Consider the following 23,307-nt stretch of genomic DNA (forward strand, 5'->3'; position numbering starts at 1 on the left):
GACGTGCGTGCGTGTGCGTGCGTGTGCGTGCGTGTGCGTGCGTGTGCGTGCGTGTGCGTGCGTGTGCGTGCGTGCGCGTGCGTGCGCGTGCGTGCGCGTGCGTGCGCGTGCGACTTCCTGCCCCGGATGGACGAGCCCCGCGGAGAGGAACGCAGACGCAGCAGAGCGCACGTCGAGCGGCTGCAGCCGTCACATCGGGGTCACAGACGGAGCTCCACGCACGCCAGGTGAGGAAGTACGGCCCCTCACGTGGACTTTTCCCAGGTGTTCATGTGGAAAGTTAACAGAACCCCCCCCCCCCGACGAGTCTGATCAGGATGCTGTGAATTCACTTCTGTTGCGTCTTTAAACGGGTCACTTGCTAAATTTACGCAGAAGAGCCGCGCGTATAACCGCGTTTCTTTTCCGTCAATGTCTCGTCCGCAGACTCGTCCCATGCTGCCGCGGGACCGTCCTCCATGTTCGCAGCGACTCCCTCCGGTCCCACCGGCCCCTCGGCTCTGGTCCAGTTCCAGCTGGGCCTCTTCAGGGAGGTGGTCCGGGTCCCCGCCGGCAACCGGACCTACCGCCATGCCAAGAGGCTGGCCGCCGAGATCATAGAGCGCAAGGTAAGAGGTCTCCTTCCGCGCAGATGTTTCCTCATGATGGGAGAGGCTCCGTTCCTTCTGGACCCCCCCCCCCCCCCCCCCCCCGCTCATCTTAATACACCTGATCTAACGAGGCGGAAACACGTTGTCTCAATCATCACGGGACGGGTAGTTAACCGACATTCGGGACCCTGAAAGCACTCGCGTGGGTTTACGGTGGGGAAGTAGCTGCTCGTGTTCTCAGCAGGGCGCTTTGTAAGCGGGGCTGAGGTCAGGCGCGCGCCCCCCTCGGGAGGCGCAGGTCTTCGCGCCGACGCGGATGCAGAAACCTTCTGCGGTCGCGAAGAGCGAAGCAAACTTTCCAACCACAGCGTCTCCTCCCCCCCGCTGTCTGCAACGCGCACACGCGGTCTGCCTCGCTCAGTTTCCAGGCAGAAGGTCAGCTGCATCTCCACCTCTTTCATCTTCACAGTTTGATGGCCAGAAGGACACATTCCCATATCGCATCGTTTTTCAATGGCACTTTTCTAAAAAAAATGCATCTGCAGGACCTCTGTGATTCTGTCCCTCCCCACTACCCGACCTTCCTCTGAAGGACTCCTGCACCGTGAGAATGATCTCAGCCGCCTGTGGTCCTGTTTGATCTCCCCTCTGCCGAGCACAGCGAGGTCGTTCGCAGAAGCGTCCTGCAGAGTCCTGCTAGATGTGTGGTTTAAAAAAAAAAAAAGTATCTCGCACTGAATCGTCTTCTTTCTGACCACACGACAGTAACTCACTCAGTTACACGAGTTGCACGCAAATTTGGGAGATTTGGTGTATGTGATGTTTGCTGTTTCTCTGTATTAACATATAGAGATCTGTGCATGAGCTAATTGCTTCTAGCAGCACTGGTAAGTGTGTGTGTGTGTGTGTGTGTGTGTGTGTGTTCAGGCTCCAGACTGCAGCGTGGTCGGCGTCGGGGAGAAAACCCTCCTGTTCAGACACCAACCCTCCTCGGAGCAGCGGCTGCTTCGCCTGACGGAGGAGGACGAGCTGCAGGATGGAGACTTCATCGAGGTCATCATCGCAGGTCGGCCCCGAAAAAAAGGGAACCCCGTTGTTTAAAAAGGATATCCAAACTGAGTGCACGTTGTCCGTCGTGAGGGGGGGGGGGGCTTAAGAAGTTCCCCCACTGATTCCTCTGGTGGCGTCGAATAGAAACACTGAGTGAAGGTGTATTTAACCCGCGGCGCTGACTGTTCTCCGCCCTCTGTGCGACTCAGGATCGGCGTCGGTGACCGAGATGAGGATCCGCCCGCACGCCCTGGTGGTCCACTCGTACCGGACCCCCACCTTCTGCCACCACTGTGGAGAGATGCTGTGGGGCCTCGTCCGGCAGGGGTTAAAGTGCGACGGTAAAAGCAGCAGCCGCCGCCGCTCGCCGCTCGCTTCCCGTCACCGGCTGCGAGGAAAATGAATATTTGTTGTGTACCCTGCAGGCTGCGGGTTGGACTTCCACAAACGCTGCGCTTTCATGTTGAGCAACGACTGCAGCCGCGCGCGGCGTCAGGTCAGCACCAGCCTCTCCCTGTTCCCGCCCCGCCGCCCGCGGACGCACTCCCTGTCCAATCAGGCGGGCGGCAGCCTGGAAGAGGTAAAGCCAGCGTGACGAAAGCCGCTTCCGTTTCCTCCTGGAGCCTGTTCCTCACCGTCCGTCCGTCCTCCCCCAGATCAGCATGTCCAAGGCCTCCAGGCCCGTGTCCTGGGTCGAGCCCCCCGTCTGGCTGGGGATCGGCTACGGCGACATGGCCGGGGCTCAGGTCCCTCACACCTTCCACATCCACAGCTACACCAAACCCACCGTGTGCCAGCACTGCCACCGGCTGCTCAAAGGCCTCTTCAGACAGGGGCTGCAGTGCTCAGGTAGAGAGGGGGGGAGGGGGGTCGGGGGTCAACGTTCCCACCTTTAGGTCGTGCTATGAAGAGCAAGTTAACCGATTCCTCCTCAGACTGCAGATTTAACTGCCATCGGCGCTGCGAGCTGCTGGTCCCCAGAGACTGTCCCGGGGAGAGGAGGCCGTCCCACGGGGAAGGTGAGCGTTTCGCTCCTGACCGGACGGATGCAGGGGGGGGCGGGGGGGGGGGGGGGTGTGGGATTATTAGCTGTCAGACGTCAGCATGTTGAGCCCGTGGCTTTCACAGAATGCACAGCGGCGGGCCCCGGCCGCCCGGCGGACCCGGAGGACAACGACTCGGAGCTCACCAGCACGACGACACTAGAAGTCTCCGACGACGAGATGTCCACGGACGGAGACCGGGCGCCCGAGACGAAGGACGAGGAGGAGGAGGAGCAGCGGGAGCCGATGAGGTCAGAGGGCCGCTAATTTATTCTGACGATGTCGTCGCATTTTAAAGGTGACTCATCGTTCCCGTCCTCTTAGCGTCTCTGAATTCTATTCTAAATGGGCCGCGCGCTTCCCGCCACCTAGAGGCCCTCGGTAGGTACTGCAGGGCCGAGGCGCTCCACCCTAAACCCGCCTCTTCTGTCTCCTGTCGCTCCGTCAGTCCGTGCTTCAGCAGCAACATCCCCCTGATGAGGCTCGTCCAGTCGGTGCATCACTCCAAGAAGAGAGCGGGAGGAGTCCTGAGGGAAGGATGGCTGCTGCATCACACCGACACGGACACGCTGGTGAGACGCGCACACGCGTGTGCTGATGGGGGACGAGACCCTGGAGTGTTTCGGGACGACACACTTACATGCGCTTTTTCGTTTCCTGTCCTCTTTGCGCCTCGTGAAACAGAGGAAACGTCATTACTGGATCCTGGACTGGAAGAGCGTCACCTTGTACCAGAACGAGAGCAGCACCAAGTACTACAAGGTCGGCGCTGCAGCAACATCACCGCATTTACACGTTTAGTCTGGATGGGTTAGTTTGTTTTTTGCACTTTAAGTGCTTGAAAAGTAGAATAAACGGTTTGTTCGGGTGTTTATGGGTCAAATTTATTCAGTTTCAAAAGTCAGCAATTGAAGTTAAAAGAACAATTGAATTCCTGTGTGTTCCTCGTCGCTCAGCATGAAGCGCGATTGTCTCTCCGCAGGAGATCTCGCTGTCCGAGGTGCTGGAGGTCCGAGGCCCCGCCCAGCTCGCCGTGCCCTCGTTGCCGGGCAACAGGGCGCACACCCTGGAGGTGGTCACGGCCTCGCTGGTGTACTGCGTGCTGGCCGGAAGCGGCAGCGCGGCCTGGGAGCGCGCCGTCCGCCAGGCCCTGATGCCCATGGCGAGCGGCGGCGGGGGAGGCGACGAGAGCGCGGGTGAGCTAACCGCGAATAGTTGTATCGATTTATTGTCTGACTGTAGGAAAGAATATTCGGATTATATAAGGACTGAGTCAGGCAACCTTCAGACTGGCATATTCTTTAAATGTGAAAAGTTTATTAAGATTATTGTTTCTGTGTGAACGACTCTGATTACAGATAAAGATTTATGCAGCGGCGGCGTGGTGAGGATCCGCTCTAAACTCATCGATTCATTGGTCATTCCAGTGACCTTGTTCTGCACACAGAGGCGTGTTAGTCCGTGTTGAAGTGTGTGTGTGTGTGTGTGTGTGTGTGTGTGTGTGTGTGTGTGTGTGTGTGTGTGTGTGTGTGCAGGACATCAGCTCGGTGTATCAGATCTCCACAGACGAGGTTCTGGGCTCCGGACAGTTCGGGGTCGTGTACAAAGGTGATCACGTGGTTCGGTTATTAGAGACGTTTAAGGAATTACCAACTCAAAGTGCCTCACTAGAGTGCACTTAATGCAAAAATAGCCACTAAAATAAGTAATGGGAGTCGTTCACCAGGTACGCACAGGAAGTCGGGTCGGCCGGTCGCCATCAAAGTCATCGACAAGACGCGTTTCCCCACCAAACAAGAGCGACAGCTGAGGAACGAGGTGGCCTTCTTGCAGGTACTTGTGCATCTTTTATTCCCATTCTTAACGTGTTGTTATTGTCCGTAACATCTAATGTGTGTGTGTGTGTGTGTGTGTGTGTGTGTGTGTGTGTGTGTGTGTGTGTGTGTGTGTGTGTGTGTGTGTGTGTGTGTGGTCGCGTGTTGCCCTAGAACCTGTCCCACCTCGGCGTGGTGCTGCTGGAGGGGATGTTCGAGTCGGTGGAGTACGTCTTCGTGGTCATGGAGAAGCTCCACGGAGACATGCTGGAGATGATTCTGAGCAGCGAGCACGGCCGACTCCCTGAACGCACCACGCGCTTCCTGGTGGCGCAGGTGAGACTCCTCTGCTGCGTTCAATGTACGTTCAGGACTCACTCACCGATACGATCCGGACCCCGAGTGCTCGGATCAATCGGGCAGAAGAGGACGACCCGATCACAGCTGTATCTTTAAACAGATGTGTTTCTATAACTCTCCTCCTCGCCGTGCCGCAGATCCTGGAGGCTCTGCGCTACCTGCACCTCAAACACGTCGCCCACTGCGACCTGAAACCCGAGAACGTGCTGTTGGCCTCCGCCGACCCTCTTCCTCAGGTGGGCCCCTCCCCCCCCCCCCCCCCCCCCCCCGCGCCTTTTCTCGACACCTTTCGGTGCGGCTACTCGTTTTGACGGGCGCTTTTAAATCCCCCCCCACGTGTTCAAGGTGAAGCTGTGCGACTTCGGCTTCGCCCGCATCATCGGCGAGAAGTCCTTCCGCCGCTCGGTGGTGGGCACGCCGGCCTACCTGGCGCCCGAGGTCATCAGCAACAACGGCTACAACCGCTCGCTGGACATGTGGTCGGTGGGCGTCGTCATGTACGTGAGCCTGAGCGGCACGTTCCCCTTCAACGAGGACGAGGACATCCGGCAGCAGATCACCAACGCCGCCTTCATGTACCCGCGGCAGCCGTGGGCCTCCATCTCTCTGGAGGGTACGGAGCTCAAATGTCCGCGCGTCCTTGAATGCATCGTGCAGCGGGACGATTTGCCGCTTGAGTATCGGATCATTTCAGATTCCGTTACACTCGCTTTGCTTTAATCGTCCCTGCTGTTGTCCACTGGGTGTCTCCAGAGGACGGACTGAGTCAAAGGCCTCTCTCTTGCTCTGCAGCCGTGAGTCTCATCAACAACCTGCTGCAGGTGTCGGTCCGACGGAGGTTCAGCGTGGGGAAGACACTGGGACACCCGTGGCTGCAGGTGGAACTGCTCTCCTTACTCTGATGCTTCTGCTTCTGGTGCAGCATCTGTTTTTTTGCCCCCCCCCCCCCCAGTTCATACAATACAATATATCCCCCCCCCCCTGCAGGACTTCCAGCTGTGGTGTGACCTCAGGGAGTTCGAGCAGCGGAAGGGCCGCAGGTTCCTGACGCACCGCGGCGACGAGGAGCGCTGGCTTCGCCACGCCCAGCAGAGAGGCCTGCACTTCCCCTCCCACCTCTGCTGGGACCCCGACAACCCCGACGACCCCAACGAGTGACCTCGGCACGTGGGGGAGGAGGGGGGGGGGAGGGTGGGGGGTCAGAGGTCAGGCAGCTACTCACATGGTCTTTCTGTGGTCGTTGAAACGACGTGAAACACGAGGTGCTTTTTGGAAAAGAAAACACGACTCCTGTTTAGTAACATACTTTTTCTTTTTTATTCCAAGTCGAGGTTTTTTTTTTTTTTTTAAATAGGAACTGTGTGAAAGTGAAATTCTTTTATTTGTGGCGTCTGTGATGACGGACAGAATGAGTGAAAATGGAGCACATGAAATTAAAATGTTGACTCGTGGTCGACCTCACTGTGGGACCAAACCCCCCCCGTCTGCGGTCCCACGTACACTGTTGACTCTTTATTTTGTCCGAAACTTTCCTCGCGCCCCTCGTCGTCTCTCGCTGCCCGACGCCTCCCCCCCCTCTCCCCCATGTGTTAAATCGGGCAGCAGCGCTGTCTGGAGGGAGGTGCGTGGGAATCGTTCTGTCTTCGCTCTTAAGTCCCCATCCAGCCGCGGCCCCTCCCCTCCTCATTAGTCTAATTTACCCACAGTGCTTCGCTCCCCTCGCTGCATTTTAACGTCTACGTGCTCCCGCTCACCCTTCCGCTTGTTCCTGAGCTCACGGCTTTAAGATCTTCGGGTTTCACAGTGCTGTCGTGTTTTATTGGTTAAGTACGAGCGGCCGACCTGCTCCTCTGTGACGCGAGCGTCCACAGGAGACGCGGCGTGTGCCGCTCAAGGACGAGTCGGAGACTCCGGGACGCTGTTTCTAAACTTCATAGCATGCATCTGCACAATTACACAACCCACGGGCTTCTTTTTTTTTTTCTACCTTTTTTTAAAATCACTTTTTCTTCTGTAATTACCCTTCTAAAAAATATAGGTCATCTGAGGAAGAGGGGGGGAGAGAGGGGGGGAGAGCAGGAGGCTTTGCTGATGCTGAACGCCGGCGTGGTGACACCTTCCTGCTCCCTTAAAAGGCGTCCAAGCAGCTTGATTTGAGCAAAGCGTTCTACTCTCGGCCTCTCTGGACAGTGTTTTTTTTTTGGGTGGGGGTTAAGTAGGAGGTGGAGGTGGGGGGGCGGGTTTGGGGAAAGAAAGTTAAGATTTGAAAGAGGGAAACACTGATCGCATAGAAGGACGGTGGAGGAGGCGTCGCCGCTCTCTCCGCACACAGGAGAAGGGGGGAGGGGGGGCGGCGGCGTCTACAAGTCGCTCTCCCCGTAGAGGGCGCTGGAGAAGGAGATGTAGTCCAGGGCGCCGGTGGAGCCGTCGGCCCCGATGTACCTGGTCATGCGGCTGATGCAGTACTCGGCCTGATCGGGCGGCAGCTCCCGGCGCAGCTCGTCCACCGTGATGTAGTTCTGGGGGAGGAGAGAGGGGAGGAGAGAGGGGGGAGGGGCTCAACGTGTGGGCGGCTACGTGGCGTGAAAGGTGCGCGCCTGTCGCCTCCCCGTCGGCTCACCTTGTCCGAGGCCAGGATCTTGAAGGAGGCCATGACCTGCTCCGCCGTGTCGGTCTCGGCGGTCTCGCGGGTCATGAAGTCGATGAAGGCCTGGAAGGTCACCACGCCCGTGTTGTTGGCGTCCACCAGGGTCATGATGCGCGCAAACTCCACCTCGCCCTGTCGGGAGGGCGCCGGCGCCGGCCAGCTCAGTTTAAAAGGTGCGGGGAGCGGACCCGCTCGTTCTTAACCGTCGCATGTGCGCGTTGTACTCACCAGGTCGTAGCCCATGGAGATGAGGCAGGCGCGGAAGTCGTCCGGATCCATCATGCCGTTTCTCTTCTGCGAGCGAAAGGAGAGCGTGACTCACTGGCAACGGTCAAGGAGATCAAACGGAAGCGCCGTCTCGGCGGAGTCGGCGAAGGCCTCACCCTGTCGAAGTGGTTGAAGGAGGCCCTGAACTCGTTGAGCTGCTCCTGGCTGATGCCCTTGGCGTCGCGGGTCAGGATCTGGTTCTCCACCTCGTTGATGGTCCTGGCGATGGTGGTGAGCAGCTGCTCCCAGCCGACGCGCACGTGCTGCAAGGAGGGGGGGGGGAAGAGATGCTCACAGACTAAAAAAGGGGAGGGCGGAAGAGGGGGAGGGGGGTTCACCGCCGCCGCCGCCGTACCTCCATGGTGTAGTTGGTGTGCTTGTTGTCGAAGATGAGGGACTCCTGGCTCAGCTGGTGGTCTCCCTCCAGCTTGTCGATGTTGGATTTGTAGTTGATGATGTTCTGCTCGTACTGCTTCAGGCTGTTCATCTGTTCCTCCAGGGAGCCGGCGATGTCCACGGACACGTGGCTGATCTCCTGCAGCGTTGGGGGTGGGGGCGTAAATTTGTTCGTATTGAATGATGTTCCTTATTCAAAGTAGCCTCTCGTCATGTTTCATTGTTCTGTCTTTTTACATTTTTCCACAATTGTCACCATTATTAATAAAAACATGTAAAAAGATGCTTTTGCCTTGATCGTATTTGTGTCGGTACCTCAGACCGTCTGCAGTGTTTCTAACAGCCACGCACCTCCATCTTGGTTTGAATCCAGGGTCCGATGATGTTGGCCTGGGCGGCGAACTGGCGCCTCAGCCTCTCGTTGGCCTGCTGCCGGGCGACCTCCTCCTGGAGCATTTGGTCCCTGAGGGGAACCAGGTGCTTCACCTGCAGGAGAGCACAGCCGAGTCACAGGGAGGGGAGGGGGTCGGGGGTCTTCCTCGCAGCGGCGGGCGGGCGGGCGCGAAAACGCCGCAACCTCCTTTTTTAGGTTCAACTCACGGTGTCCCACTTGGTGCTGATGTCCTGCGGGGAGAGGTTGGTGTACGGGTTGATTCCGGACAGCTTGATGCCGTAGGTCTGGGCGATCTTCAGGATCTCGCTGTGGATGCCCATGGTGGCCATGCGCTCCTTGTCGGCCTCCGGCAGAGTGGCCTTGAACTGGTCGTGAGCGGTGATCAGGCTCTGAAGAGGCGGAGTTACACTTTTTGGAGCATTTCCTTCTTTAAAATGCACCAGAAATGAGATTTATTCAAGTCAACCATCATGTGACCTCGTCCTTTACCTGGATCTCCTCGATGCTGTGCACGATGAACATGTCCTGCAGGTCCTCCATGGCTCCGTCCATCCAGTTGTTGAAGGGCGCCGCCCTCTTGGCGAACTCCAGGTAAAGCTGGTCGATGGTCTCCCACAGCTTCTCCACGCGCTGCCAACACACCGGAGGTGGAGCTGAATAACTTTTTAAGATCTTTTAAGAGCCATTTTACTGTCGCATCCTCAACGTTGTCCCCGGCCGTACCTCCAGTGCGTCCCTCCTCTTCTGGGTGAGGGTCCCCAGGTTGTCCCACTGGTCACAGATGCCCTGGCAGCGGGCGTTGACCGTGGCGGCGTCGTGGTAGTCCAGCTCGCTGGAGGAGACGAGGAGAAAGGGAAGGAGGGATCAGAGGCTTCTGCTGCAGCACGAGGCCCCTTTTTCCTCTTTTCACCCCTCGTTAATACGATCGCTCCTCTCAGCTCGCCCGTCACGACGAGCAGACTCCGCTTCTCCTCCAACTGGCCTCAAGCCGACGTCTCCTCCGTCCTCGTCAGCGTCGTTGGAGCGAGAACGTCCCCTAGCACACACACACACAAGGCACAAGATGTCCCTTTTTCCATTTGTTCTTACTTCAGCTCCTGGGCGATGGCGGCGATCTGCTCCACTCTGTCCTGGTGGGCGGCGAGGTCGCTCTCGAAGGCCTCGTGCTTCCTCATCAGGGCTCTGATCTCCATCAGGGAGGCCGACTCAAAGTCCTTCTGGGACAACAGGTCCTCCTTCCCTGGAACGCACGGATGTTTGATCTTAGCTTTCGCTTTCTCGGCATCCAGAGGACGTTGTGACTTCAGGTATACGAAAGACTTTTTTGAACACACAAATAATTGCCCCGACGCCTCCCCCCCCCCCCACCTCCAGTCCAGGACTCGTGCATGGAGCACTTCTGCTTGAACTTCTCGGCCAGGTGGTCGAGTCTCTCCAGGCGGCGGATCTCGGTGAGCAGCCACTCCTCGTAGCCCTTCTCCACCTGCTCCAGACCCTTCCAGGCGTTGGCAATGTCCTGGTGGAGACAGACAGACAGAGGCGTCGTCAAATGACGGCCGCATCTCGGGCCGACTTAAACGTGGCGCCGGCGGGGACGCCTCCTCCTCACCGACACCATCTTGCCCTCGGAGGGCATGAAGGCGGGCCGGTTGCTCAGCCTCAGCTTGGTCTGCAGGGTGTTGAAGTTGATCTCCAGCTGGCACTTCTCCTGCACGCGCGGCGGCTTGTGGATGCGGCGGTAGTCCCGGAAGTCCTCCAGCTTCTGCTGCATGGCGCGCATGGTCTGCTCCGCCGCGCGGTTCTCCAGCCAGGGGGTGGTGCGGCGGATCCACTCCAGCAGCTGCAGCGGAGCGCGGGGGGGGGGGGGGGGGGGGGAGAATGCCGCTCACCGTCACGACCATGTAGACGTCTACTTAACGCCGTTATTGTACTTAATTAAAAGCTTCCACTTCTCACCTCGCTGGCCAGCTTCTCGTACTCCTCCATGAGCTTCTCGTTCTCCTGGTTCACGGCGAGCACCTTGCAGATGCGGTTGGCAGCGGTTTCAGCCTGCGGGGGGGAAATGTGTAACAGTTAATATCCAACGTGACACTTCCGCTGCAGTAGGACCATAGAGAACATCGCTACGCGTTCGCCGGCTGACCTGCTCAGCGCCGGCGAACGCGTGGTAGAAGCAGGACACGTAGGTCATGATGGCCTTCTCGTCGGGCTTGGGCGTGTTCACGATATCTGGGGGAAGGACGCAATGATCACGTTAACACAGAGGAGCAGAATTTGTCGTCGTTCCAGGTTTCGGCGTCACAGTTTTCCCGGTCTGACCTTCGGCGTCGAGCATCTTGGGGATGTCCAGGAACTTCTCAGCCACCTCGAAAGCGGTGTTCAGGTTCCCGATGGGGTCATCCTACGGGCGCACGCCGCCAACGAGAGGGAGGAAACAGGATTTATACCCTGAACATCCAGATCACACAGGCGTAATATTCACATACTGGTATTGACGTCTCCCGTTAAAATCCCATTCATACAATAAACTGGAATTTTCAGTTTACGTCAGAAATGAAAGACGAGAGGTTTATAAATTTGGTATGAAGAAAGAAACCACAGCCAGTCAGAAGAGGGAGAGAGCAAAGGCGACGGCACCTTTCTCAGCTTGGCGTAGTCGATGAGGTCCGGTCGGTGTCTGTGGATGAGGGCGCACAGAGCCAGGCCGTCCTTCCAACTGAGCCGCGACAACAGGAGAAGGAAGTGTCAGAGTGGAGCGGTGGGACAAAGCAGGGAAACGCAAGGAGACGCGGCGGCGGCACGTCCCCGGTTCGGCGCCCGCGGCTCGGCGATGTGGACCCACCTGATGTGGAAGTTCTGCACGTTGACGTTCCTGTAGGGGGCGGTCTTCCTCTGGCACCACAGCAGCAGACCCTCCTTAGCGGACGTCTCTGCAACAAACAGTGTTTCATTGCAGCGTTGTTCTTCATATTTCTGAAGGTGAAGATGAGGGTCGCAGGTGTGAGGAAGGTGATTTGTCAGGTCGCACCTTCCACGGAGATGTCCTGGATGGCGAAGCGCAGGATGATGGTCCAGATCATTCCCAGGGTCATCTTCGCGTTGCCGTCGACAATTTCTGCAAACACACACACACACACGAGGCGTGAGAGAAATTATAAAAGCTGTCGTTGGATTTCTGCAGTTGAGACTAATTAGATTTCACGCGGCCTGAAGGCTCTCAAGGAATCTTGGCTGTGAAAGGAACTATTTTTAAAGACACTGACTTCACTCGGCGAGGTGAAATCTCGGGCAGATTTAAAGGATCACCGACATCTGAGCCACAAGATTGTTTAAAGTGCCGATTAGGAGCATTTTCACCACCAATCTCTTCAGTTGTTCCTCTGCGGTGCGTCTCTCGTTTAGAGAATATCTCATTTAGATTCAATAATAAATGTTAATAAACGAGAATTTGCAAAATGCTGAAAAATGGTGCCGTTTTGATGCAGGATTGCGTCTTTAAATAATAAAGCGGTTCATTCCTTGCGTGTGTCCCGTGAACTTCACCGAGCGAAGCGGGACGCTCACCTTCAGCGCCGATGGACACCAGCTTCACCCCCTTGCTGCAGATGAAGTCCAGAGCTTTGTTCACGTTGGCGATCTTGTGGAAACGCATCTTGCCCTTGTCGGGTTTGGGCAGCCGCTCGCCTGAAAGAGGAGGACGATCATTTGTCACAGTTAATCGTCCCTATGAAGAATAACTGCATAATATCATTGCTGTTATTCTGCAGCTGCTGTAATATCGTATTAATCACTGGATTAAAGTTAAAATGATACTCAAATGATCATTTAAGAGCATCAGCTGCTGAACATTAAAATGTGTTTCCGACCAGCATCAAAGCACAATATGTCATTTGTTGTTGTGTTATGTAATTTGATGTGTGTGTGTGTGTTGATGAGTCACCTGATATGACCTCCAGCAGCAGCATGAGTTTGAGGCCATTTCTGAAATCCTCTTCAATGTTGTCAATCTGTGTGCCGGCTTTCCTCAAGTGGGAGTTACACCAAGCTGTGAAGGTCTGAGGGGGGTGAAGGAGATGGAGACGGTTACACCTCTCTGACCGCACACACACACACACACTCGATGAACACAAAACCAACTTTACAAGCAAAGTACTGTCTTTTACAAGAATAAAAAACGTTTTTTCATCTGATTTTAATCTGATATTTTTGGCAACAAGAGAAACTGACTGACGAAATAATCGAATAAAAGCAACATTAAAGTCTCTGTAACTTCTGAACTGAAATTCAACCATTTTATCAATTTAAAGCGGCCTGCATTGATCTCCTGAATCAACACAGAACCAAACTCAACACGCTGCACACGCGTGTGCTCCCACGTGACAAGAGGCCGAACAAGATGCCGTCGGCCGTCCAGCGACTGACAGTTGCTCTTTTGATTACGTCATCTTGACTCGCCGTCCTTGTCTTCACATTTGAGGAGAGTTTTTTTTAAACATGATCATCAAATATATTACATATTAATCTAAAGATTAACTACATAAAAAAACGATGTAATACACCTTTAGTCTGCGGAATACTTGGCTGATGGAAACTTTAAAAAAACATTATTCGATCCAGACTGAATCTCAGCTCGGCTAAAGAAGGACACTGGTGGGGGAGGGAGGAGGGGGAGGAATGCCCCCCGGTGTAATTTGATGTAAGGAGTCCGGAGGGGAGAGGAGGCCGCGGGGGTCCCAGCAGGTGCTCGACTCCTTCGCCATGCATGACCAAATTTAGACTGGCTCCTAATCCGCCGCACGGGGGCCACCAGGCCGAGGGGAGGAGGCGAGCGAGGGAGCGAGCAAGTAAAGTAAGGGGGAGGAGAAGGAGAGACTGAGAAGTAAAGGAGGGGAGAGGGGGGGGGAGGCTAAATCGGGTTGCCATGGGACACCACGGACAGCTGAGAAGGCAGGATTCCTGAGGCGAACTGTAAGAGTCCAAGACGGAGTGATGGGGGTGGATTGAAGAACACCTCCCGCCATATAAAATAATAACTGGAGAAGGGGAGGGGGGTGAGAGGGGGTGAGAGGGGTGAGAGGGCGCTGACATCAAAGGAAGGCCGTCGGAAACTAAACGGGGGGCGACCACTTCCTGTCCTCTGCGTCTGATGCGCTGTCGTCCCACGGGAGGCTTTTAAAGCCGGTGGTGGTCTTACACCCCCCCCCCCTCTCCCTCCCTCTCTCCCTCTCCCCCCACCACGGGTCTCTCCTCTGTCTGCACACACCTGTCGGTCTGGCCTGGCCAAGCGCGACCAGGTCCTTCTTGTAAAATGAGGTCACAGTGGCCCAGCTGAATGCCTGTCATAACGACCCCCCCCCAACGCCTCCCCCACCGCCTCCCCCAACGCCTCACCCACCGCCTCCCCCAGGGGGAATCATGGCTGCTCACCCTCAATACAGCTGATACACACACACACACACACACACACACACACACACAGCTCTTAATAATGTCAGCCAGCTCAGCTGTTAAAGAGCTGATGCAAACCAGGGGGGGTCAGGTACCGCTGAGGGCCTTGAGGGGGGGGTCAGGTACCGCTGAGGCACTAAATAAAAAGGACTATTTAGTGTGAGTGTGACCAACTTAAATAACTTTGTTGGAGTCGGACTTTAACTGTGACTCTAACTTATCGCTTTTATTTTGAAGCTGCAAAGTGAGTAAATGTTGAGCTTCGCATCAGCAGACGTCATCCTTTGAAAAACTACAAGAACATTGAATAATCTTCTGAAGCTAATTAGATTTCTGCTAATTAGGAGGATAATTGATTAAACCGGCGCTGTGGTCTCGATTCGCCCCCCCCCCCCCCGACCCTCGCCGAGGTCCGGTCTTCTTCCACGGACGAGTGTGCAGATTTAATTACACAAATGATTTCTCCAATGATCACCTTCCAATCAGGGCTGGGGGGAGGAGGAGGGGGGGGTCTAATTAGGGAAATATGCTGGTGCAGCGTTCGCCAGGGTTGGAAACGTGAATACTAATTTCCTCTGCTTCCATCCAACTGCTTTGTAAAGTGTCGCCATGGCAACGGGCCTTCCCTCAATACGCCGCAGGTATCCGGGTAGCCGTATCTCCATGACGATGAGCGTAAGAACAGTCGGCCTGCGTGGCACATAAACAAAACACGGACCGCGCGCGAGGGCACACGACCCGTCGGGTGGTCGACAATACAGACAGAAAAAAAACAATAATATCTGTTCAAAAAAAGAATAATTGGCAACTAAAAAAGGAGGAACCATCTAATCAGACTAAAAGAAGATGAGATCAGTTCACTCAGACCGCGTTTGTTGTCCGTGTGTGACATCCATAAAGTGACAGGGAGAGGAATTCCAGCACGCAACAGGTGGACCACCCCCCCCCCTCCCCAATTACCCCCCTATGTGGCCTTTAAATACCCCTCAAAACAGACTTGGAGCTCTGAATTTGGGTGCCACAAGGACGATGACATAAGAGCCAGAAGGTCGATGTGCTAATAAGACGACCTGAACTGGCCGCCCCAGGGACAGGAACAGGGACCCCCCCCTTCAATCCCACCGAAACGTCTCAACTAACACACATACAGCGAGTAGCGCTCACTGCTGCAGGAACTTTTCATCATGTTACTCCCTTGGATTCATTTGTATTTCCAGTGAATTAAAAAGACGGATACGAAACACCGTCCTTGGAAAGTGCCGCACTGACACAGATCCTCCTTCTGTTACCACGAGGAGCCTCGTGCAAAGGTCATCAGCTTGATTTAAAATGTACAACACTGCACAGGCAGAGAATAGACCTTCAAGTCGGCAGCAAAGTGAAACTAACAAACAAATCAGGCCGCTTCTCCTTCCTGCCGAACATCAGCAGCTTAGTGCAGAAAACACAGGAGCAGCTTTCTGTTGATCTCTACATCCTTGTTATCATGTAACAGCTGTTCAGCTACACTGTCAGCGTGTTGGGCGTCCCTTCCACCTCCGCGCTACCAAAGGATTAACGAGCTCACGTCCCAGAGACCCGCTGACAACGGGCCCGTCCACCGGCCCGCCGCCGCCGCCAGGCCCGAGTCCAAACCCCTGGACGCTGAGCCGGAGGGACACACGGGGGATTAGAGCAGGCGACGAAAGAGAAAACGGCGAGCGAGACGCTCGTGTTTTCGGGGGAACATTCAAGGGGGAGTTTTTCGTACGTAACGGAACGCGATGTGGCGCCATCAGTCGCGTCCTGCTGCGTCGTGCGGCGCCACGTGCCTCCACATTACCGCCGCATTGCTGACGCATCAACAACAAGCTTCTACGGCACCGTCTGTGTGTGTGTCTGTGTGTGTGTGTGTGTTCACGGTGGAAGAGCCGCCAGCAACTGTAGTGCAGGAAAACGGTTTTATTGAAGAGTTCGTGGCAATAATTTAGAGAAAAGAACGACACATTTTGGTTTCTTGTATTTGAAATCAGTTGAACCAATTCAGCTTAATGCTAACAGACATATGCTAACATCCTCACGATGACTAACGACGCTGGTGTTCAGCAGTTGTATCATCTACTGTGCTCATCGGCATAGCTTAGCACCTTAGCATGCTAATAATTGCTAACTAGCGCTGAGCGATGGGTGCAGCTGAGACCGATGGGAACGTCCAGCAGGTATTTGGTGACAAATCAGTACGAAACTAATCGACATGCTGACCTCAATCCTACGTCTGGCTAAATGAAAAGTCTGAGGTTAATAAAGTTATTAGTAATTAGAATTAAAAAGGTCCGGCGCACACGCCAGATGAGGCTAACGGCTAGCAGACGCCTCCTGCTCCGTTGTTCATCCACCTAAACACGATGAGGTGAAATACGCGGCGGTTCAAGGTTGAGGTTCACAGTCGGCGGCCTTCTTCGGTTTGTCCGTTATGAAGCGACGGCTTGGTGACCTCAGTCCTATTATAAGAGGCCCATCATCCCGGCGGACGTCAAACCGTCGACTGGAGCTCCGGGACTATAAATACCCGTCGCATGTCTCATTACTAAAAGGAAACCGGCCGGTCGACATAAACGCAACGTTCAAGCGTGACACCATTAGGACCAGAGGGGACATTCGGCGGGCGGCGTGTCCTCCGTGTGTCATTTGTTACCGAGGTCACGGACTCGGCAGCCTGCGAGTCTCCATTTTACGCCGCAGCGAGGAGCCGGAAGAATAATAAGGAACCCGGACGGCCGGAGCTCTGAACGCCTTCAACTTAAGCTTAAATAAATGAGTCGACAACACAGATTGTGTTGTTTTTTAGTTTGTCTCCAAACACACAAGTGCAGATATAACTGGAATGGAACCGTCGACCAGGGAATCTTTCTCTGACTGATCCAACCTTTTATTCACAGACCCACAGGATCAATCACTCATAAGAACTAACTTTACTCTTTATTCCTCATAAAATACAGCCAACGGGGCAATATTTCACACACACACACACACACACACATACGCACGCACGCACACACACACACACCTCGGCCCTGCCTTCGGCCTCCTGCGCTGAAGCAGTTTATAGAAGCCTCCCTACATGGACACGGCTTCTGGAATAGCAACTGCTATTCGATCCGGCCGCGCGTTCTCTCACCTCTCTGCTTACATTTAACCCGGTACACACACACACACACACACACACACACACACACACACACACACACACACACACACACACACACACACACACACACACACACACACACACACACACACACACACACACACACACACGTACGTCGCACGCTGATCGATGCCGTCGCTTCTCGACGATTCGCCTGCAAGCGCCAAACTCCTGCCGAAAAGCCTGTTGAGAGCCTCCCTGAAGGGGGCTCAGGTCGTCTTATTCGTTTGAATTCTTCAGAAAGCGCGTGATGGCGCCGTGGTAACTTCCTCCTACGGGGGGGTCGGTGAGTCACGGCAGGAACACTAAAATGCCCAGTTGCATCTTGGGATACCGCGCAAGCTAACGTGACGTAACCAGGAAAACCAGGAGTTCACTTCTTTCAGGTCCAACAGGAGACGCATTGATTGCTGATATTTACAGGAAAGCTTATTTTAAAAAAAAGGTCACGCACGAGGAAACACGTGAAGAACTGGCGTTTTTTTTCCCCATAAGTGACGAATGACCTGCAGACGATCACATGCCGCCACCATCCAGCGAGGAGCTAACGCCGGCGGGGCGGGGGTCCGCGTTGTCTCGCGTAACGCCGGGTGCAGGTGCGGATCGATGACCCCGTCTGGCTGTTAAGGTGCAAAATGAGATTAGACGAGAATAGATGTGATTACGAGGCACCTAAACGTCTCCGCTCGCCCCCACGCGGGGGACGCGGCATCAGCGCTCGAGTGGGTGGGTGTCCCATTACTGCATGTAACTCCATCACACTCCGAGCTGATGATCAGTCGTTTGGCCACTTCGTTCCTTTCATGCCCTGTGGAGCAGAGCAGAGAGGAACTTTTACAGAATTACGAGGATCAGTGTGTTTGTTGTGGGAATAAACGCGTGAATAAGACGAGACGGACTGTGGTTTACTTCATTTCATTGGGTGGTTATTCGATAATCCAGCGCAGCGTCGTGTAAATATAACAAGTTCATAATTGAATTAAAAGCATGTGATTTAATTGATAGATTCCACTTGGGCGCAAGTTCATATTTGATTTTCACCCCGTTAGTAAATCCCACACTCGACGTTAGCGGAGGGGAATGAAAACATGCGATTTCATCCGCGTTGGAGTTTGTGTCCATGCGTCACTCATCCGCCACAAGGCCAAGAGGTCAGCTGCTCCCGCGAGCTGCTCGCCGACCCCATGTAATGCGTATTTATAGCCGATTGCCGGCGATAAACTCGGCTGTGCTGCGAGTCGCTCGCTCAGTAAAAGCAGCCGGACTCCCGTAAACTATGCGAGACGCGTGACCCCGGTCACAGCGGGGAGCATCAGAACCTCTCTGAGCAAACAGGCCGCATGCGTCGGCGTTACAGCTGGTGAGGGTGCAGCTTTTTAGGAGAACGGAGGGAGACCTCCGGCATCGCTGCGCGTTGACACTAGTCGTTTCCCACTGACACTTCAAGGATAAAGAGAACAGGTGGCGCTGAGATTTCCTTTCATATTCATTACATGGCGAAAATGATGCACTGGCTGTGTTCCTGCGCTGAGATCACCTCCTCGGGGCGGATTTGAAATGCCAAGGAGAGCAACGGGGTACGATGACCTGCTCCCCCGGGAGGTGAAGACTAAAGCGACGCCTCTCAGGGGCCGATTATACCGCCGTGCATTCAGAGGGAGGAGGGGGGGGGGGCACGACGAGGAGGGAGACAGACCCCTCCAAAGGACGGAAAACGGGGAAGGAAAAGGTGTCAGAAAGAGACACAAACGGGATATAGGAAGTGTTTGCCCCGACTGGAGAGAGGAGCAGGGGGGAGGGGGAGAGGGGGGGGGGCAATTTTAAAAGTATTTTAAGGGAAGATGTTTATTTGTAGGTCTGTGAAACCAACCCGGGGTTCGTATCTACCAGCCTCTCTCTCGCTCTGTTACCATCTGTTGAGGCCTCTCAGCCTGTCATCCTGCAAAGTAACATCTGAACACGCTTGTTCAAATAAATAAATAAATAAAGCTCCTTACTCGTCTACACTCCAATGCACCACAGTAGTGCAGATTGGGTGTTATTAGATTAAATTATTAGATTGGATAATCCCTATAGGGAAATGAATGTTGTTGTGCCACCAGCAAAACAATAGAAAACAGCAAAGAGAAACATGTACTGAATTTGTATAGATGTGTTTGTACTATGTCAGCATGCTTTACATCAAATCAAATTATTTTTTTACTGATGCTGTTGTTATGAGGAGGTGAATGCAAATTATGATAAATTAGTGTTTAGTGAATTTGGCTTCAAAAATTGTGGCTCCGGTTTAGCAGATAAAAATTTCTACTTTTCAAGTGATCGAAATAATGAAGATTATTGTACATGCACACATTGAGAAAGCTGCCTTGAATGTAATCATGTACATAAATGTTGGAATTGAAATACGTTTACTACACAAGACGCGATCACAACGTGTAAAATGTGGCATAAACATAAGAAAACGTGAGAGTAAACCGCGTACAAGTGGGAGTGAAGAGATGCTTCTGATCTTAATAAGATAATGTTTATCATCAGATAGCGACACTTGATGTCATTTCTAAAGAAACGATGCCGATGATGAAATGATGATCTGCCCGACAGCTATTTTCAGATTGAACTCCGATATTTCTGAGGCTGGAGGAATGCCACTGTGACCGCTCCTGACAAAGATGGCGACTGCGGCGAAGTTGTGCTAGCGTAGCTGCTCCTTAAGCTAACTTTACCTCATATACGCGTTTTAAATAAATCAATTCATCTCTGCGGATGTTTTTTTTTTTTTTTGTCCCACTTTTGAGTCATGTGACTTTCTGCTCAGACATTTAAATCGAACGCACCTGTCAAACTCGTCCATCACAAGGCGGGGCCAGCTGGTCACCTAGGCAACGGCTCGGTATATCTGACGATATCCGGTATTAATAAACCGTATGTCTTCAGATTACTCTTTTTTTTAGGGGTACATATTTTAGGGGTACCTGTATTAACCAACTAAATGAACAAACGGATTCATTTATAGGCCGTGACGTGAACAACTGATGTTTTGTACATTTAGACATTTTAGACACACTTATCTCGGACTAAAATCGCTGGAAAACGGACTTGAATGAAGATGACTGAATGCAAGTTTCTCCCTCCCACCCCTTCACCCCCCCTGTGACAAACGTTATCACCCGAATGCAGGCGAAAGCCTGGGGAGGGTAGTATTATATTTAGACAGTCTTCGCAAGGCAAGGGGTACGTTCGCTGAAAGACAACACTGAGAAAGTTCCAAGGACCAAAATATCCGCTTACACAGCTTCCAGCAGGACTCAAGAAGCCCCCCCCCCCCCGGGGCTGTTTTAAACTTTACATTATTATTCACCGGGAGGCAGCGGATTCCGAAAACCTACCTTGTGTCTTGTTAAAATGTACACCAAGAGTGTGAGGGCACGGCTCAATCCGTGCGTAATTACGCACGGCGGCACGAGCTCGCTATCCAAACCTACCTTCCTCTGCTGCTTCTCCCACGCAGGGTCCAGCAGCAGGTCCCGGTCCCAGTCGTCCTCCTGGGTCATGTACACCTCTTCCTGGTTGATCGTGTACGAATTGCTGTACGTCATGTGCGTTTCGACAGTCGTCATGATGGAGCCTCTGTCAGGACCTCACGTCCCCCCTCAGCTTATAGAAAGAAAAAATAAAAACTTATTCAGCAAATAGACGCCGCCGTGAGGGCAAAAACCACCTTGAGACGTGCGGTCTCGCGTTCTCGGGGTGGGGGGGGGGAAGAGATAGAAGCGGGCTGCAGAGACCAGATTCCACGGGTGCGAGGTGCCTGTGCGGAGGTGGTGCTCCCACTACAACAAGACCGAGCTGGTCCGGTGCTCCTTTCCTGGTCAAAAGTGGCACACGTGACCGCACCCCAATAAGTATGGGAACCGCCGGCGCGGGTATCAGGTTCTGACCCGAAAAAGGTTTAAAAGGCGGGGTGGTCTCTCGCGTTCAGGGTGAACTGGCGCGCGATTGGCGGAGAGGGGTGTCAATCACGCCCCGCTCGCGCCTCAGAGGGTTTTTATGGCTTGTGCAATGCACCTGTTGCTGTTAGTGACCCGCAATGGCGAACCCGGGTCTGTGTAGTTTCAGCCTACCAGAAAACAGTGGCGAAGAATATTTAAACATTTACTCAAAAGCAGCCGAGGCCACATTCTGAAGCCCCCCAACAGCTTTCTAGCAAAAGTATTATTAAAACGCGTCTTATTTCCACGGGAGGTAAAAGCGGTTTCTACTTGTCTTCAACTCGTTAAAAAAATATATTACAATGTATAATTACATATATATTCAATCAAGTACATGAATTCAACTATATTAAAAGAGATCCAGACGCTTTCATGAGAAAAAATGAATTTATTCATGATTTGCATGAGAAATGGAAAGAAAGGAACTGAAAAGAAATACAGATCCAAACGGCATTTATACTGTACACAGTTAACAACAGCACCAAATCACCGTCATTCACAGTAAACACGACACAAACATTTCATCCAACATCCAGCAAACCCAAAACGCCCCGTTCCACTTTGTGCTTCAACCGCTTCCCCCGAAATCAGCACGCGGCGACAAATTAGTTTGTCCCCCCCCCCCCCCCCCCCCGATGTGTCTGAGAAACTAGAAACGATCAGTACCGTAATTAAATCGAGGCGACTAAAAGCGACCACACTGTACTTGACGTAGCTCAGCTGTGGTCGCCGCGGCCCCCGTTGACCCGTGTAAACAATAATAACAACTGTGTGGGTTATAACACCGACAGCATCGATCTCCGATTCTACTGCCCATCATCACGCACGAAACAACAGGGTCCCCCCCCCCCCCCCCCCCCCCCCCCAGGTCAGGAAGGTGGAGGGTCCTTGGAATACCAACTCACCTTGGCCTCAAACTCATCTACTCATCCCTCGCTTGTCGGGCGGACGAAAAGGCTCGACTTCTTCCTGCAGCAGTCAGAGAAAATGGCGGACAACTCACTTGGCGGCCCACGACAGAGAGAGTGTGTGTGTGTGTGTGTGAGGGTTAAACTCTCGTATCTCGGCACACAGACAATTTCAACAGGAAGACGAAAACACACAAGTCACTCGGCGCCAGCCGGCAGGAAGAGGAGCTGCCGGACCAGAAAAGTCCCATAGGAACCCTGAGAAGGAGAATCTGCAGGTCGCACTGGCCTCCTACCTACAGGCCCATCTTATAGGACGTTTCTGGTTGGCTGTGGGGGACCCGGGGGGGGGGCGGGGGCGGGGCATCCAACAGTGTGAAGCAAAGCGACCCGTTTCCGTCACTGAAGTCCCTCTGTGAGTCCGGTGGCGGGACACAAAACACACACACACACACACACACACACACGCGGTCTTCTGGCACGCCCACAAGAGGAGGACGGGGGCGTTGGGTCAGGCGGGGCGGTTCTGGGATGTTGAGTCTGAGAGCCAGAGCCACGAACCCAGATCCGAGGAGGGGGGGCGTTGGGCGACGGTCGGTGGCGGCGGTGAAAAAAAAAAAAGCGCTGTGTGTGTGTGAGAGTGTGTGTGTGTGTGTGTGTGTGTGTGTGTGTGTGAGAGTGTGTGTGTGTGAACGGCGGAGAGGCGCATGGGGTCAGTAGGTCGGGGCCGAGGGGAGGAAGTGGAGGAGGGAAGCGGCCGGTGTGGGGGGAGGGGGTGAGGGGCGGCGAATGCGGCGGTGGAGAGGAGTTGACCAGCGGGGGGGGCAGGGGAGGGGGGGTCAGGGTTCGTCCAGACGTGGCAAGCTTCACCCCCCCCCCCCCTCCCCCGACCCCCTCGACCCCCTCCTCCCTAAAAGCTCTCCACACATGCTCCCATCACACACGGCGGCGTTGTAGGCTGATGCGAGGGGTCTGACCCCCCGCCGCCACAACGACAACACTGCCATTGAATCAGAGGGGGGGTTACGGAGCGTGTGTGTGGGGATGCCGGAGGAGGGAGAGGAGGGGGGGTTGCCAAGGCGCAGTCAAAGAGGGGGGGGCGGCAGGTTGGCGAGAGGAGAGGCCAGTGCTTGTTTTTTTTCGGGGGGAGTTTTCGGTCGTCGTCGTTTTTCGTTTACCTTGGTGGTGGTGAGGAGGAGAGAGAACGAGTTCCC

The 23,307-nt window shown here is 54.2% G+C and overlaps 2 protein-coding genes across 2 annotated transcripts; one reads left to right on the forward strand and one right to left on the reverse strand.

Moving 5' to 3' along the window:
• The first annotated feature begins 122 nt into the window (after positions 1–122).
• Positions 123–7,054, forward strand: prkd4 (protein kinase D4). The gene is made up of 19 exons (XM_078105578.1): positions 123–227; positions 427–608; positions 1,518–1,656; positions 1,850–1,981; positions 2,066–2,220; positions 2,297–2,489; positions 2,576–2,659; positions 2,769–2,934; positions 3,132–3,255; positions 3,368–3,445; positions 3,666–3,879; positions 4,042–4,067; positions 4,219–4,291; positions 4,410–4,516; positions 4,672–4,833; positions 4,995–5,093; positions 5,203–5,470; positions 5,650–5,735; positions 5,845–7,054. The coding sequence occupies exons 2-19, from the start codon at positions 459–461 to the stop codon at positions 6,013–6,015; spliced, it is 2,427 nt and encodes an 808-aa protein (XP_077961704.1). The 5' UTR covers positions 123–227; positions 427–458; the 3' UTR covers positions 6,016–7,054.
• actn3b (actinin alpha 3b) lies at positions 6,151–21,121 on the reverse strand. The gene is made up of 21 exons (XM_040179624.2): positions 20,679–21,121; positions 12,502–12,616; positions 12,126–12,245; positions 11,590–11,676; positions 11,404–11,491; positions 11,199–11,277; positions 10,881–10,962; positions 10,705–10,790; positions 10,518–10,610; positions 10,171–10,401; positions 9,930–10,077; positions 9,651–9,801; positions 9,285–9,393; positions 9,051–9,191; positions 8,768–8,950; positions 8,519–8,653; positions 8,127–8,306; positions 7,888–8,034; positions 7,733–7,798; positions 7,478–7,636; positions 6,151–7,376 (listed from the first exon to the last, which is right to left on the reverse strand). Exons 1-21 carry the CDS (start codon positions 20,811–20,813, stop codon positions 7,218–7,220), a joined length of 2,694 nt encoding a protein of 897 aa, XP_040035558.1. The 5' UTR covers positions 20,814–21,121; the 3' UTR covers positions 6,151–7,217.
• Positions 21,122–23,307: the final 2,186 nt, after the last annotated feature.

Source organism: Gasterosteus aculeatus, chromosome 7 (genome assembly GCF_964276395.1).
Source record: "Gasterosteus aculeatus chromosome 7, fGasAcu3.hap1.1, whole genome shotgun sequence".
NCBI lineage: Eukaryota > Metazoa > Chordata > Actinopteri > Perciformes > Gasterosteidae > Gasterosteus > Gasterosteus aculeatus.

What these genes read in the sequence shown, in the direction of transcription:
- prkd4 (XM_078105578.1), top strand. Translation starts at nt 459, where the DNA reads ATGTTCGCAGCGACTCCCTCCGGTCCCACCGGCCCCTCGGCTCTGGTC. An exon ending in CATCGAGGTCATCATCGCAG is followed by an intron (nt 1,657 to 1,849) that starts GTCGGCCCCGAA and finishes TGTGCGACTCAG; the next exon opens with GATCGGCGTCGGTGACCGAG. An exon ending in GGGAGGCGACGAGAGCGCGG is followed by an intron (nt 3,880 to 4,041) that starts GTGAGCTAACCG and finishes CTCTGATTACAG; the next exon opens with ATAAAGATTTATGCAGCGGC.
- actn3b (XM_040179624.2), bottom strand. Translation starts at nt 20,813, where the DNA reads ATGACGACTGTCGAAACGCACATGACGTACAGCAATTCGTACACGATC. An exon ending in GTGCAGAACTTCCACATCAG is followed by an intron (nt 11,278 to 11,403) that starts GTGGGTCCACAT and finishes GTCGCGGCTCAG; the next exon opens with TTGGAAGGACGGCCTGGCTC. An exon ending in ACACCAACTACACCATGGAG is followed by an intron (nt 8,035 to 8,126) that starts GTACGGCGGCGG and finishes CCCTCCTTGCAG; the next exon opens with CACGTGCGCGTCGGCTGGGA.